This window comes from Hibiscus syriacus, unplaced genomic scaffold (genome assembly GCF_006381635.1).
Source record: "Hibiscus syriacus cultivar Baekdansim isolate YM2019G1 unplaced genomic scaffold, ASM638163v2 tig00110597_pilon, whole genome shotgun sequence".
NCBI classification, from domain to species: domain Eukaryota; kingdom Viridiplantae; phylum Streptophyta; class Magnoliopsida; order Malvales; family Malvaceae; genus Hibiscus; species Hibiscus syriacus.
In genome coordinates, this window is record NW_024062795.1 from 2,762,026 (window position 1) to 2,781,384 (window position 19,359).

Genomic DNA, 19,359 nt, shown 5'->3' on the forward strand with positions numbered 1-19,359 from the left:
TCATAACCCTCTAATTACCTTATAACCATACCAAACTTGTATTTCGTCATCATTTGACCAAAACACAACTTTAAATCTTCTACCATTGTGATTAAACATATACTTTAAGGAGTCAAACAATATTTTCACATCACCTTGCACACTTTTCGTGTTTCTATATCGAACTTATCATTTACACTTCCATACGAATCCTCACTTCATTCACTATATCACATTTACGTAATCAAAATATACAACTATATCCAATACAATTTCATCACAAAATCTTGTTAGTCAACGCTAACTCTTTCATTCTAAAGTACAAATCCTTATCATCTCCACACACAATACTATCCCTTTGTTTCAAATTCATAACTCTGATTTCATTCATATAATGTTACTTATCCTATAGACAGTAACATCAATTCTTATCACTCAAAATAAAAAATCAATCAATTGATTTCTTTTCTCATTCTCTAATTAATTCACCACAATCCAAACTTTTACTCTTTCTCTCATCCTTGTCTGTATTACGATACACATAATCTCTTCATATAACCTTATATACTTTTCTTACTTCTAATCAAACTTATAATCTGCACTTCCTTATAATCCTTTATCATTTTTAATCCTTTCCTAAAAATCTTCTTATAACATAACTAAACTATATCTTTTCATAACTTTGATAATCAACTTTACTTGTACAGAACCTCATTCTTATCATCTATTGTACTTGTATTTCCTTCAAACCTACAAATCTTTATCTTCTTCACCACAATAGCTTACTATGATCAAACTATACAACTGTATCCAAATCCTCTTCATATTTGGTTATCATAACCGATCAATATATTATAATTCCATTATATTTTCATCACATACTCTTGTTAGCCAATGCTAACTCTTTCCATATAGAATACAACCTCTTTTACAAACAATAATTGCTTCACTTGATCTTTTAGCATCCTTATGGTGACACTCGTTCACCATATTTCATCTTATCCACATAATAACAAAACTACTCTATATCGTGTTTCCGATTCAAAACAATGAAAACTTTCTATCATTATTCAGATATGATTTCAGCTTTTCGAAATCAACTTTTGATCTTACTAGGCATTTCCTGAGTTGTCCGCTCTTCATCCTGCCTGGCCAGGGCAGGTGAATAGCTATCACAATCAGGAATATCACCTTTCACTTACTTCGAAATTATTACGATCGGATTTCTACTGTATTACACTATTCTTATTCTATTAGCAAGACAACATACTCCTTACACTATCAGATCAAAAAATTTTCACTCTATGTTGGCATGTACACATTTTATGACACTTTGGACTTCGGTTTATGCCGAGAATCGGCTAAACCTTAGCTCTGATACCATTAAATGTAACACCCCCAACCCGTACCCGACCCGGATACGAGCCCGAGGTGTCACATTGACTTTTCAAACATTTATTCGTATAAAATAGTGAGTAATTTAAAAACTTTGATAACACTTAACTTATTCAAAACGTTTACAAAATATATCAGAGTTCATACAATTTATATCTTTAGACTACATGCCAACTACACTCTATAACCAGTACATATATTTTCTGATCTGACATTTGGTAAGGAGAACTGACATGTCTTGCTCCGCATTACTCTTTACTCTTCTCGAAACCTACGTGTGAAACAATCACACGCTAAGTCGAAGACTTAGTGAGGCATAAAAACTTATAATGCACTTTATAACATATATCAATATATGAATGTTTTGTTCTATCATGCTATACCAAATTACATGACTTCCTCATATCATGTAAAATTATATCAAATTAATTAACAATAAATACATACATACATACACATAAATCATCATTAGCAGTTTATCATGTAATCACATACTTTTATGCTTAACCTTTTCAATCAAACATTATACACACACAACATCATATCATTTGTAATACATTTATCATATCACTAACATATATTTGTTTATATCTCTTGATTAGCCCATGTACACCTGTGAGAACTGTAGATATGTGAGTCTATTGAGGTTGTGCACCACTATGCTGTCATCACAGCTCATATAAATGTCCCGAATGACCTATCCAGAGGTCATAAAGATCCTCGGTAACTATCCAGAGGTCATAAAGATCCTCGGTAACTGTCCATAGGTCCCGAAGAACCTAGGTAAACTGTCCATATGTTCCTTAGAACATAGGTATATTGTCCATATGTCTCGAAAGACATAGGTAAAACTGTCCATATGTTCCGTAGAACATAGGTAAACCCTCGACTCTTGGCATGCCAACTATACCCCTAGCTCTCAAGACACATAACATGGGCATTTTCTTTTATACTTATCATTTCACATAACACATAGTTCAATTACTCATAGAACATTTTCATATGAGTCACATTTACATGTCACATAGCTTATATACTTTCTCGCGTAGTTACATAGATCCATGTCATATAACATATCATATAGCTTAGTTCATTTCTCAGATCTTCATATAAACATACATATCATATCTTGTTCACATATGATCATATATGCTTCATATAACACAAGAAACACCTATAACACTTTCTCATAGCTTATATCAATTTTCAGAGTCCTATCATATTAACTGATGGCATATATCATATAGATATATAATAACTGATATCATATTATCTACCTGATGCTCCATTTCTTTGTATTCCCTTTTTCATATCATCATACATTTAAATATTCTTATATGTCCTATCAATATCCTATAAACTTACTTATATTCTCATATATCATATTTTAATATGATTTGTATAATAATACTCTATAATTGTATCATATAATGATTTTACCCAATTACTCCTTTATAAAGTTTATATTACATGTTCAATTAGTCTCATGCTATCTTATAAATAATTTTCATTTATTTTATATCATTTTCCTTTTCCACTCACATAAACCATCTATTTATTTAGTTCAATTTCTCATGACTTCCACAATACTCTTTAATAAAACTTTGTAGCTCTTCACTATAATACATAAACCATAGTTTCCTTTAATTTATCAATCTTCCCTATATAACTTATGTATCCTTATTTATGCCCTCGAATTCATACTATTCTCTTAGATTCTCCTAACATTTCTCGTATAATCACTTATACCATATCATATAACTTATTCCATGTTCTTCCATTATTACATAATAAAGTCTTACATAAATCATATAGCATATACAAAGCATGTCATTATCTTTAGTTATGCATACATACAATCAATGTAATACAGATAATCACATATAATTATAACCACACATAATCATGTCCATGACTTCATGCATATTACTCTAGGAAATAGACTCATCGCAAGCCTTATTTCCATTAAACACTACTTATCACTAGTATGCACTCACCTTGGCCTCACTAGTCAATTCCAATCTCTTATCTTTCCCTTGATCGATCTTACTTGCCAAATGTTCCAGAATTGCTTTATGCGTAGAATCTACATAAATGTACATTTTGAGGCAATCATTAGATACCTACACCTTGTAGTTGGATACTAGCAACTTAAACGAACTTATTAAACCAATATTTATAATTTTCCTTTAGGGGGAATCGGTTCCCTACTATGGGGGTATCAATTCCCCTTGAATGGGTACCGATTCCCCTTGCCTAGAAATCATATTTTTAACTCAAAAATTACTTCATTTCCTCTCAAACACTTCATATATCATCCCCTTTTCATTCTTAACTCTAGTATACATACTTAAACCAATCTATATTCATTTATTTCATCTTAAACCTCAAAATCCTATCTTCCATATGAGATTCAAGAATCATACCAAATTTTCAATGTGTTCTAATTCCAATTCTAATACTTCATACTTCTTAATTAGATTGATGACAAGTCAAATTCATCCATAAAACTTCAACAACCATACCATATCAAAATTTCATCTTAAAACTCATATTGCAAATTCCTTCTTAATTCCTTTACCTTATTGTTTAAATCCCATATAAGCTTTCCTTAAGCTTATTTAATACCCAAAGAATCAAAACTAAGCTTAAAACTCAAGAATTAACCAACTGAAATTAAACTTACCTATTGTAGCTAAACCCCACGTGAAGAAGAGAAAACAAGAAGAAGAAAGCTTCCAGATAGCTCTCTTACCACGTTTTTCACTCTTATAAAAGGGGGAAGAATATCTTTTAAAGGAAAAGACCATAATACCCTTAATTTCCTTTAATAATTACTAAATAACCTTCATTATATATTCAAATAATTATTGAATTATTTCATTCTTCTACTTTAGTCATCAAATTCTGAAACTTTTCAATTTAGTCACTAACCCGGTACTGCGGATGTTACAATAGGTGTTGTTTTTGGGGATAATGTCTCTTATAAAGTCGTAAGTATTGATACAATCAAGATTAATATGTTTTATAGGATTGTTCAAATTACATATGATAATGTGAGACATGTTTCAGATTTAAGAAGGATCGTTATGTACTTTAGATTAAAAAATGATACAAATTCTCTAGTAAATGTGGAGTTATGAATATTTGCAAGATATTATCATATTCCAGTCATTTTAGATTTACATTGTTTTGAAATTCATATAATTCAATGTTTAAATTTGACAAATTTAACAAATTTAGAGCCAATAGATTCATAGTATTATTATTACTACTATTTTATAATCAAAATAAATTTAAATTAAATTAAATTTATATTTATATTTATATTTATATTTATATTTATATTAATCGGATAAGATATTTAACTTTGAATAATATGTCGAATTGATAAGAGAAAGCAAATAAATAAGTGAGTAAAGAAAAGTGGATTCCCATGGCTCACGTTGAATTTCATGACAGGTGGGGATGGTAACATGTTAATTGGAATAACATGTTTGAAATTTATGGTATTTGTAACTTTTCAGTCAAAAGGAACATAGATTGCCAAGTGCAGCTAAAGATCGAAGAAGCTTGTATTAAAAAAGTAACCCATGTTTTCTTCTGTATATTTCGAATTTTACTGCTGCTTCATCTCTTTTCTTGTCCTTTTCAAACTTTACAGCTGTAAGCAAGAATATATATATACACACAAAGCAGAACGGCAAGAAGGATTTAAAAAGAATACATGAGAATTATAAGGGTTTTGGTCCAAATTTGCAGTCCATGTGATTTAATAAGGTAAGTATGAGCAAAGAGGGCAAAGTCAATAAGACTATTAAGTATTATTCTGCAATTATTGCTGTTGTGTGTTCATGTGGACTTCAAAGTACAATCAAATCTAAAAATTTTAGTTTAAATACTTGATTTTGTTTTTGTTAAAATTAACTTCTTACCAGATATAAATTTTTAATGATTTTATCATGAAGTTGGTATAATTACATGAACATATCTATAATAAATTCTAATGAGAAATGTTAATAGTGTTGATAATTTAATTATGATTTTTAAGTCAAAATAATAAAAAATTCACTTTTATTTTTTATTTTTTGACTAAATTTCAATTTTATTGAAGTGCACAAATGGACAATATATTTTGACTAAATGTAGATATGATATATATAAAATTAGAATATATTATAAAATGTAATAGGATAAAAGTTAAATATAATCTTGTTATATTTTTTGACATCATATACGGAACTGTCGGTTCTCCATCAATCGATATCTTCGAATAAATCTTTTTACTTATCGAAACTTTGAAGGAATCTATATCCTCTGAACACATAAGTACCTTAACCTCCAAACCAACTATGCATAGCCAAAACCTTTGAGAAGCAAGTGTAATCCACCATAACAAAATCTAAGATATGAAAACTAGTTCTATTTAATTTGTTGATCTAATAATGATCCTATGTGTGAAACCATCAACTAGTTCTAATAAATGAACGTTATAAGAACATATCATCAAACGCTCTATTCATTTATATTCTTAAATTAAGAAGTATTTAAAGTGGAAAAATGGTATACCAGGGCTTATTCTGCCTAGTTTTAAAACTATGAGGGACTTAAAAAATATTGACCCAAAATTTAAAGAGTTAATACTTAATTTGTCTAGTTTCACAAGTAAAAGGACTCGAGAAAACGATTGATTGATGAAAATAATAGTAATATAGTGGATTTAAAGAATAAAAAATAGGAAATTAAAATTGATTGATGAATCTATTTATGGCACATAAAAGAGAAGTGGATAAGCATGCTCTATCTTTATACATTAAAAGCCTTTCAATATTGCCATTCATTCCAACACGCGAGAAAAGTAAAAGAAATTGTTCTGCGCCCTTATCAAAAGATTACAATCTATTTTTTTTTCTTTTTCACAAATAGATTCTATTTTTAAAGGGAACCTCCCCCAAAAAATAAATAATTAATATAAAGTTTTGATACGAAATTTAAATGCAATGAATGATTTGAAAAATATATGAATATGTGTGGTTATTTTTGAGAAAGGGAAAAGGGAAAGGAAGTGAGGAAGAAGAAAGGAGCAAATATGTGTGGTGCTTTAGTGGGCAAAAGTGCCCAAATAATGATGCGGGAATTTTTAATTCCCAAACTAATGTAGTCACCCGATTAATTTTTGATATAGGGTATTTTCTACAGGATTTTGAGATTTCTCAGCGTCTTTAGAGGTGGACCAGATTTCTCGCGTCTTTGGGTGAATTCAATTGTGGAAATCTCGGCGTATTTAGCATTTAAAAAAAAGTTGACATTTTTACACAAATATCACCTTAACAGAAATTAATTACTTGTTAGGCTACGGATCTAGCATATTTTAAATATTTTCTATAAAATTATTCCTGTATTAAATTACATGTCTACCAATTACTACTTGACATTTTCTGATGCGTTTTTTACCCTTTCAAAATCCTATACGTATAGTATATTTTAGGATTTTGAAAAATAATTTTGCAGAAAGACGCGACACATTCACCGCATTGGATTTTGAAAAATAAATATTAGTTATAAAACTTTTATAAATATTTTTCAAAATCCTATACGGTACATGTATCGCGTCTTTCTGCAAAATTATTTTCAAAATAATGATGATCTGTAATATTTTATAAAATTATTTATATTTTAAATTACTTACCCTCAAAGTTTCCTAGAATATACTATACATATAGGATTTTGAAAGGGTCAAAAACGCATCAGAAAGTGTCAAATGGTAATTGGTAGATATAATTGTATTATGTAATTTAATGCATGAATAATTTTATAGAAAGTATTTAAAAATATGCTAGATCCGTAAAATATTCTTAAACAGTGCCTAACAAGTAATTAATTTTTATTAAGGTGATATTTGTGTAAAATAGCCAATTTTTTTTCCGAAATCCCATTAAAGACGCATAGAAATCCATCTAACAATGAACACCCGGAGAGATCCTAAAACTCTGTAAAAAAACACCATATATCAAAAATTAATCAGATGAATACATTACTTTAAGAATTAAAAATTCCCACATCATTATTTTGTCACTTTTGCCGCTTTAGTGTTATAAAGCTGGAAAGGATTTATGGTGGATTAAAGAGGAGTTAGTCTAATCTGGTTTTATGTAAAGCAAAGCAACAAAATGGCAAGATTCGAACAAAGTTAAGGAGCAAGGAAACGTCCCCACAATTTGTTTAAAGTCTCTACCCTATTTCGTATATCAAAAGCATTTTCTCACCATTGTTTCGTCTGTCGTTTACTGCCCCTGCCCTTCATCAATACATGGATCTCTATGCTCTATCATTTATATGTAAGCTAAGTTATATCACACGCCATTCAATTTTAGAGTTTGTATTATTTTTCTCCATAAGGGCTAGAAGACACGCTGAAACAAGATAAAAATCAAGACAATTAAATGGTGAAAAATCGACGGTTAGAAAAGGTGAATTTGGAAAAAAAATTCTTTATAAATATAGATCGTTTATGTTAGATTTAAGAAAAAAATAAACTTGAATTCGAATTTACGAAAAAAATTGAAATGTGTATTTTTCTTAAATTTTGACCACTATCAACAGTGACTAACGGTGATGGTTGATCAACGAATAACAATTAATATGAATTAAATATATATATAATGTTATTTTTAAACATCAATATAACTCCATCAAAACAACGTTATTTTAATCACATCATTCGATAGAGAGAGATATATTTATCTATATTATCATATTGTTTAGATTTTAAATGATCAGTGCTTACATCGAAATAAAATAAATTTTTAATATTGTAATTGAATAAAAAAATTATAAAAAAATATAAAATTCTAAAATTCAATAATATCTTATATAATTTCTTATATGTATATTGTATTTACTTATAAAAATTATTAGTATATAAAATAAATTAATATATGTGTTTCATATTTTTATAACGAATGATAAGGGTGATTGGTGACCTTAAACAAAGGGGTAGCACTTAAAAGGAGGTCAAAGTCAAAAGCTCCAAATCCAAAAGTCAAAAACCAAACCCCACTGACCGACAACTTATTTCTCCCTTTCACATGCCAACAAACAAACAAACAAACAAACAAACAAACAAACAAACAAACAAACAAACCTCTTTATTATACATTATATATATTCCTCACTCGCACAACAAATTTCCAAAACCAAACACACTATCACATTAAACAAGTATAAAAGAAGGATATTGTCAGCCATATTTTTTTCCTAAACAGGTCTAATTCTAATCTTAATGAGATCAATTGCATTTGTACAAAAACTAAAAACCATCACAGGTAAAACAAAATTGTTTCCAAATTTATTATTTTACATAATGATGATGATATGGGAAACATACATAAAGTATTTTGCCTTGACAGAGAAACAAACTCCATACATTCTTCAATTTCAATGCACCTTTTCTTTTTTTAACTTAAAATTTGATTCCTTGAACCAAGTGAGATTTTGTTAAGAAGGGCTGCCAACCATGTCTACAAAGACTCGGTTGAGTGATGGCAAACGCATTACTTGTTCTTGGGCTCTGCTCTTCTTAAAAGGTGGCTCCGTCGATGACTGGTTCCAGCTATCACTGCCAAATGCTCCATCAATCACCTTCCTCTTACACGCATTGCCTGATACATCCAGGATGAGCTTGTAACACTCATTTACTTTTTCCTGTTTGCAGAACAATGAATAAAAATCCAGTATATTTAATCATATGCAAATGATTTGTAGAGTGACCGAACCTTGCTTATTTTAAGAACAGTCAGGAGCTGGTTTTGGTAATCAATGGGATTGAAAAGCTCGACTTGGTCGATAACGTGCATCATTGTTGCAGTTGCCAATACAGATGGGAGATAAAGGACAGATCTTGAATCTGAAAAAACACAAATGATGAGAAAACAGGGACACAACACAAACTTGTTTTATAATGAAAGTGTAACTTACCGGAGATTACAGAGAGGAGGAGATGTTCACATCTCTTGAGAAATTCCCAATGGAGATGGTTTTTTAACCCGAGTCTTCGTATGATGTGATCGAGAAATGAAAGCGGTGTAATGGGATGCATCTTCCATTTGAGAGTTGAGAGTACCAAAAGTTCCATTCTTTGTATAGTTTTTGCCTCGAAAATGTACTTCCTTTCTTCAACCTAGAACGAAATTAAAGAGATTATAGATGAAAGATTAGAGCAAGTATACTTGTTGTTTTTGGGGACATACTTGTAGGTCTAGAAGGAGAGGCACTTGTGTCTCTTCAACTTTTGCAGCCAGAGAGAGACAAGTGACGGCCACCAGCTGGATCATCCAAGGCTTATCTCTTTGAAACTGGAAGGTACTTAAGAACCTATCCAGATAGTTAACGGAGAGTACGGCCGTGTGAGCGGTGAACCCGTAGCGAGCATGGACTTTAAGCATCCACTCCACCGCGTCACGGCGAGCCATTGCTAGATACTCATCGGAACAGGGCTGCTGCTGATGCTGCTCTGCTTCCTTGGAGAAAAGCGAAAGAAGCTCCTCGTCTTCCCAAAACAAATCTTGCTCCAACAACAAAAGTGGGAAAAACGAAGGGTTTCGGCCATTGTTATACCCCCTCGAAGAACTCTCTTCCTCTACAACTTCGTCATCATTTTCATCATCTTCTTCTTCTTCTTCCAATTTCTCTTCTTCGCAGTAGAGTGTGTCTAGCAAGAACGAAGGGTGCTGTTCGTATTGTTGAATTGCCATCTTCTTCTTAGTGGAAGAAGAAGAAGAGGGTTCTTGAGTCCAGCTAGCTCAGTATGCTAAGGAAAACATCCCCAGATGAAAGGTTGTTGAAAGACCCATCACTGTGCAACTGGGTTTTTCCTTTGGATGAGTGTTGAAGAGAGTATAAAGAGGGTGATAATATAGGTGTATAGAGAGAGCTTGGAGAAAGGGCAAAAGGCATACAAGAAATAACCAAAAAGGAAAGACTATTGATTTTTTTATCAGTGGGTTTCACAGTTTGTCTTTTTTTTTTTAATTTGTATTTTTTTTATTTTTTTAATATTTTTATTTCATATATATATATATATATATATATATATATATATATATATATATATATATATCTTTAATAGCACGAATTCTAGTAATCTAGTTGATAAGATAATTGTTGTTTTTTCTTGAGGTCCGGTTTGAGTACAATAAATATTAAAGGTGCAACCGGTTAATGTCGAATGGTGAGTTATTTTTAAACAAATATTGTATTATACTTATCCAATATTAATAAAAATATTAACGTTTTTATTTTTGTGGTGATAATTTAAAATTCCTTTCATACCAATTATAAAATATTAATATAAATTAAAATTATACAAATAAAGCATACAGTAATAGATTAGTTTTAGGTAAAAACACATCTTAAGTCTCAAAATTTTGAAATGATGTAAATTGATCGCTCCAAAATAATTAATTTAGTGACTTTAAATTTTAAAGTGAGCGATTAAAAATTAATCATAATTTGATTTTATAAAGTGAAAAAATTAATCCTCAATGTTTATAGATTATATTAATTTAATTTTGATGGTAAAAAAATAACATATAATTTATATATTTTATAAAAGTTGATGACTAAATTTATTGCAAATTTTGACATTATAACTAAATTAATATAACATGTAGATATTTAGTGATAAATTTATTATTATGTTACGGAAAACATTAACATTGTGATTAATTATTCTTAATAGAACACTTTTGAAATTGACATGATTAATTCGCTTTTTTTAAGGATTAATTGGTCTTATTTTATATTTGAAAGGGAGCTAAGCATATTTATACCTTAATTTTATTTATATCAAAAGAGTATATTTACAACTGTATAAAAAAACGAAACCCTATTTAATATTAAAAAGATTTGGAACGGTGTACTTGGGTTTTAGAGAAAGGTAAACTGATTCATCGATAAAATCACCAGCTAATTGAATTCCATTTCCATTGGATCGGAGAGCTCTTTCTTTTAAGGATATTAATTAATTAAACTATCAAAATTAATATATATATTTCTCATCATTTCGCTTCTAAGATAAGTCTAGGTCTTCTCATTATTTTAGTGTTCTTTTAATTATTATTTAATATAAAAATAAAATAAAATTATTTAGACAGAAATAACTCAATAACAAATTAAAAATAACTTTGAGGAGAAAAACATTTGATACTGAATATTTTTGGTTTTTCTTAGGATTTGAAATTGAATTGATTCTAATCAAAATTTATTCGTTGTAATTTGAAACATTATTTATTATTTTATAGCATTTTCAATTTTTTTGGAATGTTAAAATTTATGATTTGATCTTTCTATTTTAATTATTTATCATTAATAAATTTAATTAATAATATATATTATAAATATAATTACTTTAATTTGAACAATGTATCTTTTTATAACTAAAATCATCCAAAAATTTATATTAAATTATTATTGAATAAACATTACTTACTCAATTTTTTTATTAATATAGGGTAAGTAGAAGGTAACATCTATTCAAAGATAACTCTCAAGTATTTAACATTGAATGCTCTTATCTCTGACATTTCTGGTACTCGAACTAGAGACCTCAAAAAATATCAATAATTCCTTCACTGAATTTATTGCTTATATTATAACTTTAACGATAATAACTAATGACAAAAGACAAAATACTGAAGTCTTTAGTCCACAAGCCCCAAGTTTGATCTTTAAAACCATTTCAGTACATTTTAATTAACAATTTTAATTTTTATCAATTAAATTAAATAATATACATATTATATTAGGGTATCTGTCAAATTTAATAATAGCATAAAAACAACATAGGAATGTTATTATAAAGTTTAAAAGTTCCTATAGTTTGTTTAAAATATTATTATTGATGCAATATTATTATTTGATATACTATTGATGGAACTTTTTAATTGAATTAATTATATATTAATTTTTTAAAATATTAATTAGAAAAAGTAAAGAAATCTTATGTAAAAGAAAGCAGTTGATTTTATTAGGTGTAACGACAGTTGAAATTATGACATTTATTTATTTATTTATAAGAGAATCAATCATAATCATTTATCAATAAGCATCACCACTATCGCCAGCAACATTTAAAAAAAAAAAGATTTGGTTCTCAATGGTGAAGCAGGTCAAATTAATCTTCTTTACAGGTAAAATAGTTTTAAAAGAAGAAACATGATTTGATATTCTAACCTATAAAAGATTTTGGGTAAATTAGTACTAGAATATAATGAGAGTTTTATTTTGACCATTAAATTAATTTTTTTAATTAGATTATTTAATTATTTAAATTCCCACGTCATTTTTACTTTCTTTAGTTTTTTTAATAGAATAACCTTTAATAAAACATGTTTCCGATGGCACGTTTTTCTTAAGATTGGATTTGATGTCGTCGTAATCGATTAAGATGATACTCAATTTTTATCTCGATGATTTTCTCTGCTTCGAATCCTCGAATAAGATTTGAATATTTTGCCTACGTTCGTAGATATTTTTCTCATAATGTTTGTCTTTAGTTTACGTTTGTCGATGATATTTCAATAGTTTAATCCACTGTTATGGTTCTTTTACCATAACAGTCATATATGTTCATATTTATCTTTTGTTCAAATATTTAGATTTGTTTTTCACTTTTTCCTCGTATGATTTATTTAATTTAAGTGACTAGTTTATTGTATTAATAATTTTAGGAAAATATGTTTATAAACTTTTATTGTAATTTTGACTATTTTCTATGTTTTAATAAAATTAATTATTTTATTTTTGTCAATAGAAAAATAAAAAATGTCAATTTTTAACCAAAGGATGAATTTAGTGCACTAAGACCTCACCCGCCGTCCGTAGTCTGATTCCCCCTCACTTTCCTATTTTTCATGTCATTTTTTTAATTACATAATTTATTGAATTAAATTAAAATTAGAATTAAATTAAAATTAGAATTAATTCAATAAAATGTGTAAATAATAAGAATTAAATATGTATTTATATAAATTTATTTAGCTGTCACGTTAATATTTTTGTTAATATAAATTAATTGATATCATTTAAATAATTAAATGAGAGAAATTTTAAATTAGAATACGTTATTAAAATAAAGAATAAAAACATCGAATCTAACATTATTATTAATGTTCCACTTTAACTTAGGTACATGTTTAAATTCCTTCTTTTCATGCAACGTGGTTCTAATGATGGCCATAACTACCGTTGATATTTAGAATTTGGGATTTGATAAAATATTGTATAAGAGGCAGCAAATATTGCAAGGCAGCTTCTATTCCAAGATGTTTCTTTAATTACATAGAACTTTTCTTATTGAAAATCCAAGTTATGGTTCGGTTTCAAACATTGTTGACTTGGATTGCAAACAGGAAGACAATCAAGTTGAAAATTTTGCCCATTGCTTTTATTATAACATGTTTTGGGGTACATGCTACGTTCTTCAACGAAACATTATTAAATTATGTTTTTAAGTATCAAAATCGTATTAATCAAACGATTTTATTAGTTTAATTGTCTGTTTAAACATTAAATTTTAATCTAAAACATACAATGTTATTAAACATATTATGTCTAAATTATCCATACGATAAGTACATGTGTGTTTAAACTTAGATCTACATATTTTAATATTCTCTATGATTTATCTGAACAAACATTTAAGGCATAAACTAACAATTAGGTCGATGAAAAGTCCTTATAGATATGATATTAATAATTTGAGGACTTCATTAAAATAGTTTGAGATTTGAAAACCTATTATGAATAGTCTATGGTGATTACAAAGTGACATCTGTTCATAATATTTCTTAATCATTGACAACGCGCGCACACTACAGATGCAATTACTCGAACCTAAAATCTCAAGGAAGAACAATACTCACTTTAATCACTAGACCAATCAATTAGTTCTAAAATATTAACACCAATTTAAATACATTTGATGCATTTAATTCTTGAATATGGGACATTATGTTTGTTGTTTGTCTTTTGGTATATGATAGTTGGTTGCTTTGCAAAGTCAAAGAAGCAAGAAAACATCAAAAGAGAGAATAAGTTAACTTCATCTACTTTGAAAGTAACCTATTACATATAATTCACTCAATTATATATCTTATTTAGCTTTAAAAGTTTGAACTCAAAAGGAAGAAGAATAAGAAGAAAAACCCCAAGCATTTCCTCAACTTATAAAACAAATGAAGTAACCACTAGGCTGATCTTGACATCTCTGACTCGACCCATGGACCAATAACACAAGGTCCAACCACTCTTTTTGAAAATGGCTCCAACAGTCCCACAGTTGCTTAGTGGGTTAACTATATCAGGTGCTTGAATACGACTTAATTGAAAATCGTTCTAATTATTAAATTGGATTAATAGATCAATGAATCGAATACTTATAATAATAATAATAATAATAATAATAATAATAATAATAATAATAAACTAACCACTTTTTCCTCCCAAAATCAATCATCACCTCACCATCATAATGGTCACTTTTTTTAAGATTTCAAACTTTTCAATCATGGTCTTAGCAGTATTTTGTTTCATTGGTTTGCATAAGAGTACAGCCTGGTTCAACGAATATTAAGTCATAATTGCCATAATAATCAATGGAAAAAAATATTCTTGGAAGTGAAACAACTGCTTCATGTTATACAACATATATGCCATCATTTTAAGGTGAAAAATGACTAGTCGAAGGAAAAAGAGGGTGGAATATAGTAGTGTAGACATGTCCATTCTAGTTTCATAGCTGTTTTTGTCTTTGCAAATTACCATGGAAATTCTTCAAGAATAGCTTGTCAACTAGGTGAAACTTAAACATTGGGAGAATGTTCCAGTGTCACGGGGCTAGAATTGAACCTAGCAGCTGTGTAGCCTTAAGCACAAAGAACATGAGTTGTGTAAGCAGTTCGTCCCTAGATGATCCCGAACTTGAAACGCGTCTTGGCTTGGAAGGAATGAAATGGATGGAACCGATGGAAATAAGGTAGTATATTATTGAAAGGAAAACGAAAGAGAATTTGAGTCTGCTCGTGTTAATCTTCGATTGTTTATGAAAATATGCATGACAATTGAAGTGAAGAAAACCTCTACTTATATTAAAGTCATCTTACAACTGATGTTGTCCTACATAGACTTAAACTCCACTTCATTAATTAATTATGATTAAAAAGTCTATTCACGGGACAAATTCCTAATATAACTCAACATATAATGGGAATCCCCAACTTAAAGTCTACCTTAGATTCTTGAATCTTAGTCCAACTAGATTTCAATGTATTCGATGACTTGGGGGTCTATTGGGCGTGATCTTCTTGGATAACAAGTATAATTCAACTTCTAGGAGGATTTTGTGGTTCTAGCGTGCTGCTTGATACTCTTTGGGCACCTAACATTGTCTTGACCTCGAACTTTGAATCGCGGCTTATGACACCAATACAAGGACGTGCTTCAAAAACATAATAGAATCACTTGAGTGATATTTATGCTTGATACTAGGGCTGTAAATGAGATGGGACAGATCGCGAGCTACTCGAGATCGACTCGATCAAGGCTCGATAAATACTCGGATCGAATGGACTCGACTCGAGCTCGAACTCGACTCGAGCTCAAACTCGACTCGAGTTCTTAACGAGCCGAAATGAGCTACTCGATATTCGACTCGAAAAGCTCGTGAGCAACTCGAAAAAAATGTTATATTATAATTTTAGATTTTTTAAAATTATATTATTAAAAATATATTAAAAATACACTATTGATAATTATAAAATTTTAAAAATATATTAAAAATTCTATAATACAATTACCCTCAAATTTTAATTTTTTAATTAATCAACCCAAATCCAATTGTTACATTGTATATTACTAAAAGAAAAATAAAAGTCCATTTAATTAAGAACATGTTTGGTTGATTTTTTTCTTTCTTTTTTAACTTTTTACTGCACAAGTACTTGACAACATAGAAAAATATTCTTATATTTATTTTAAATTAATAAAAAAATTATTTATCTAATGACAAATATTTAATATATTTCTAATTATAATATTTTTAATAACTAATTATTTTAAATTGATATTATATTTTGAGGTTTCGTGTTCAAATATCATAAATATCAAGAGTTTGAGACTTTGAGCATTTAATATCAAGATACTATATTGTACTTACCTCATAAATCGGTACAGTACCAAGTCGATTAATTAATGTCTTTGCAATGAGCCCTAAATCCTAAACCCTAAACCACAAATCCTAAAACCTTAAATTATAAACCTTAAACCTAAACCATAAATCTTAAACCCTAAACCCTAAATACTAAACATTAAATCCTAAACCACAAACCCTAAACCATAAACCATAAACCTAAACCTAAACCTTACCTCTTAAACCCGAAACCCTTAATTGTTAAAAATCTCAATAATTTATTTGGCATTATCCTGGTAAATCACATATGATTCAATAGTATAATTTTATATTAAAATAAAATTAATTTACGAAATTTCTTTTTATGATTTAAACTTGATGAAGTTTTATTTATACCAAATTATGAGTATTAATATTATTTTTGGAATTTAGATTTAGTAACAAGACGAATTATGATCGAACTGAATACATCTTTGTTCGTATTTTCTCATTTATTAAACGAACATAAAAAATTATATTCATACTCGTTTATTTAATTTAATAAACAAACCTTATACAAAACATTTTAGCAAATACTTTATTTTTTTTGATAAATTTATTGAATGCTTTATTATTACGTCTCTATAGATAAATTGAACATTTGAAGCAAACAATCCAGTCATGAACCACAATTATAATTATAATTTATTTAAAATTTAGTATTTAAAATCAATATTTACATACAAATATTATTTTTCTATTTCCTAGGAAAGAGTTGTAAAATTTATTTGGTTTCTGATAAATAATTTGTTGAGAGCATAGTAGTGGTACCTGACCTACCGAGCGACGCCACTGCTGGTTCCCATAAGTTGCTTTGTTTCCCATCAGTGAATTCCAAATTGAAAAGAATCCCACATTGGTAACTTAATAGGGAGAGAATGCTTGAGTCTATTATAAAAGGCAGGGGTTCTAACCGAGGCACATCAATTCTGGTTGAAAACTATTTTCAACTCGAGCTCAGAATTGAACTTGAATCGAGCTTGAATCGAGCCTTGAATCGAGCTTCAATTGAGCTCTTAAATTTTTGTTGAGTTCTAAAATTTTTGAGTTCGAGTCGAGTTTCAATATTATATTTCGAGTTCGAGTTGAGTTTGATAGTTTTAAGTTCGCGAATTTTTGAGTCAAGTCGAGCTAATTTTGAAAGTTTTCGAGTTTGAGTCGAGCTTAGCAATACTCGAGCTCGACTCGGCTCGTTTACACCCTTACTTGATACTTTCTTTATTGATAATCTCGAGGAGCGCTTGATTCACATAAAAAAATCATTATCAAGGAGAATAATCTTTATTGATAACCCACGTTTGGTAGAAGAGTGTTCTTTAAAGTAATGTTTTTTGGGTGCTTTCCTAGGAATGCTATTCCTCTCCCTCTCTTATTTATTTAACAATTCCCATCAACTTAGACAAAAATACCTTTAAAACAAAATAAATATTTTAAAAGCATCATTCCCTTTATTCCTTAAATTAGCGGTTAATTTATCAGTTTTAATCGAATTAGTTCGGTTAAAACAGTTGACTACCGAATTAGTTCGGTTAAAACAGTTGACTACCGAATTAGTTCGTTCGAAAAACTATTAATTTTTTCAAAATTCGATTAACGGTTAAATAAACAAATTAACGAAAAATATTAAGTATTATGTTATATATATATATATATATATATATATATATATATATATATATATATATATATATATATATATATATATAATCGATTAAATAACATGTAACATCCTAAAATACGGGTTAGTGACTAAATCATAAAACTTCAGAGTTTGGTGATTTAAGTAGGATATTTGTATAGTCCAATGATTTGTTCGGAAATATTTCCTGAAAGTTATTAGTAATTATCAAAGGAATTAAAGGGCAAAATGGTCATTTAGCATGAAAGATATTTTTCCCCAATAATATGAATGAATCACGTGGGGGTGGGGGAAAGAGTTATCTGAAAACTCTTTCTTCTTCCTTCCTTCTTCTCCCAACCGTGGAAGCTAGGCAAAGGTAAGGGTTTTCTGATTTGTTGGTTATTTGTTAAATTAAAGGTTAGGTTTTGATCATTAGATGATAACTAAGCTTAAGGAAAGCTGAAGTTATCTTATAATCAAAAGATGAAGAAGTTATAAGAGATTTAAGAAAATGAGTTTTTATATGAAATCATGGAAAAGAGTTGATAAGTTGAATTTGAAGTTAAATTTGACTTGTCATCATGCTAATTAAGGAATATGAAGTGTTAGAATTGTATTTAGAACATATTGAAATTTGAGTATGATTCTTGAATTATATATGAAGGATAGGATTTTGAAGTTATAGATGATTTTCATGGATATAAGTTGGTTTAAGTAATGGTAGTTGAGTTTAATGACATGATAGGGGTTTAAAATAGAAGAATTAAGTGAAGAATTGATGATTTTCGGGGTTAGAATACAATTTCTGGGTAGAGGGAACCGATACCCTATGAATGGGAATCGATTCCCCCTCTTGGACGAAAATTTCCAGAATGTCCAGGGGGTATCGATTCCCCCTAATGAAAAAATGGAATTTTATTCATTAAACCGGTTTAAGTTATTAACATCAAGTTTAAAGTTTAGGCTTCTGATAATTATTTTGAAATGATATATTTATGTAGATATTGAGCCTAAACAAATTCTGGAATAATCAAAGGATTATAATCAAATCAAAGCAAGGCTAAGGTGAGTGCAATTTTAATTGTACTTATATTATTGAACATTGGCTTGCGATGAGCTAGTGATGGAGTTACTATGG

The 19,359-nt window shown here is 28.9% G+C and overlaps 1 protein-coding gene across 1 annotated transcript; it reads right to left on the reverse strand.

Moving 5' to 3' along the window:
• Window positions 1-8,782: 8,782 nt before the first annotated feature.
• LOC120134392 (cyclin-D3-1-like) lies at window positions 8,783-10,383 on the reverse strand. Its single transcript, XM_039150824.1, has 4 exons — window positions 9,624-10,383; window positions 9,352-9,553; window positions 9,150-9,280; window positions 8,783-9,078 (listed from the first exon to the last, which is right to left on the reverse strand). The coding sequence occupies exons 1-4, from the start codon at window positions 10,125-10,127 to the stop codon at window positions 8,872-8,874; spliced, it is 1,044 nt and encodes a 347-aa protein (XP_039006755.1). The 5' UTR covers window positions 10,128-10,383; the 3' UTR covers window positions 8,783-8,871.
• Between the last annotated feature and the right edge of the window lie 8,976 nt (window positions 10,384-19,359).

Bases quoted from the DNA above. Each gene is read 5' to 3' on its own strand.
- LOC120134392 (XM_039150824.1), bottom strand. From the start codon at position 10,127: ATGGCAATTCAACAATACGAACAGCACCCTTCGTTCTTGCTAGACACA. The intron at 9,281-9,351 runs GTAAGTTACACT...GTGTTTTTTCAG, and splicing joins CCTCCTCTCTGTAATCTCCG to ATTCAAGATCTGTCCTTTAT. The intron at 9,079-9,149 runs GTTCGGTCACTC...TTCTGCAAACAG, and splicing joins CTGTTCTTAAAATAAGCAAG to GAAAAAGTAAATGAGTGTTA.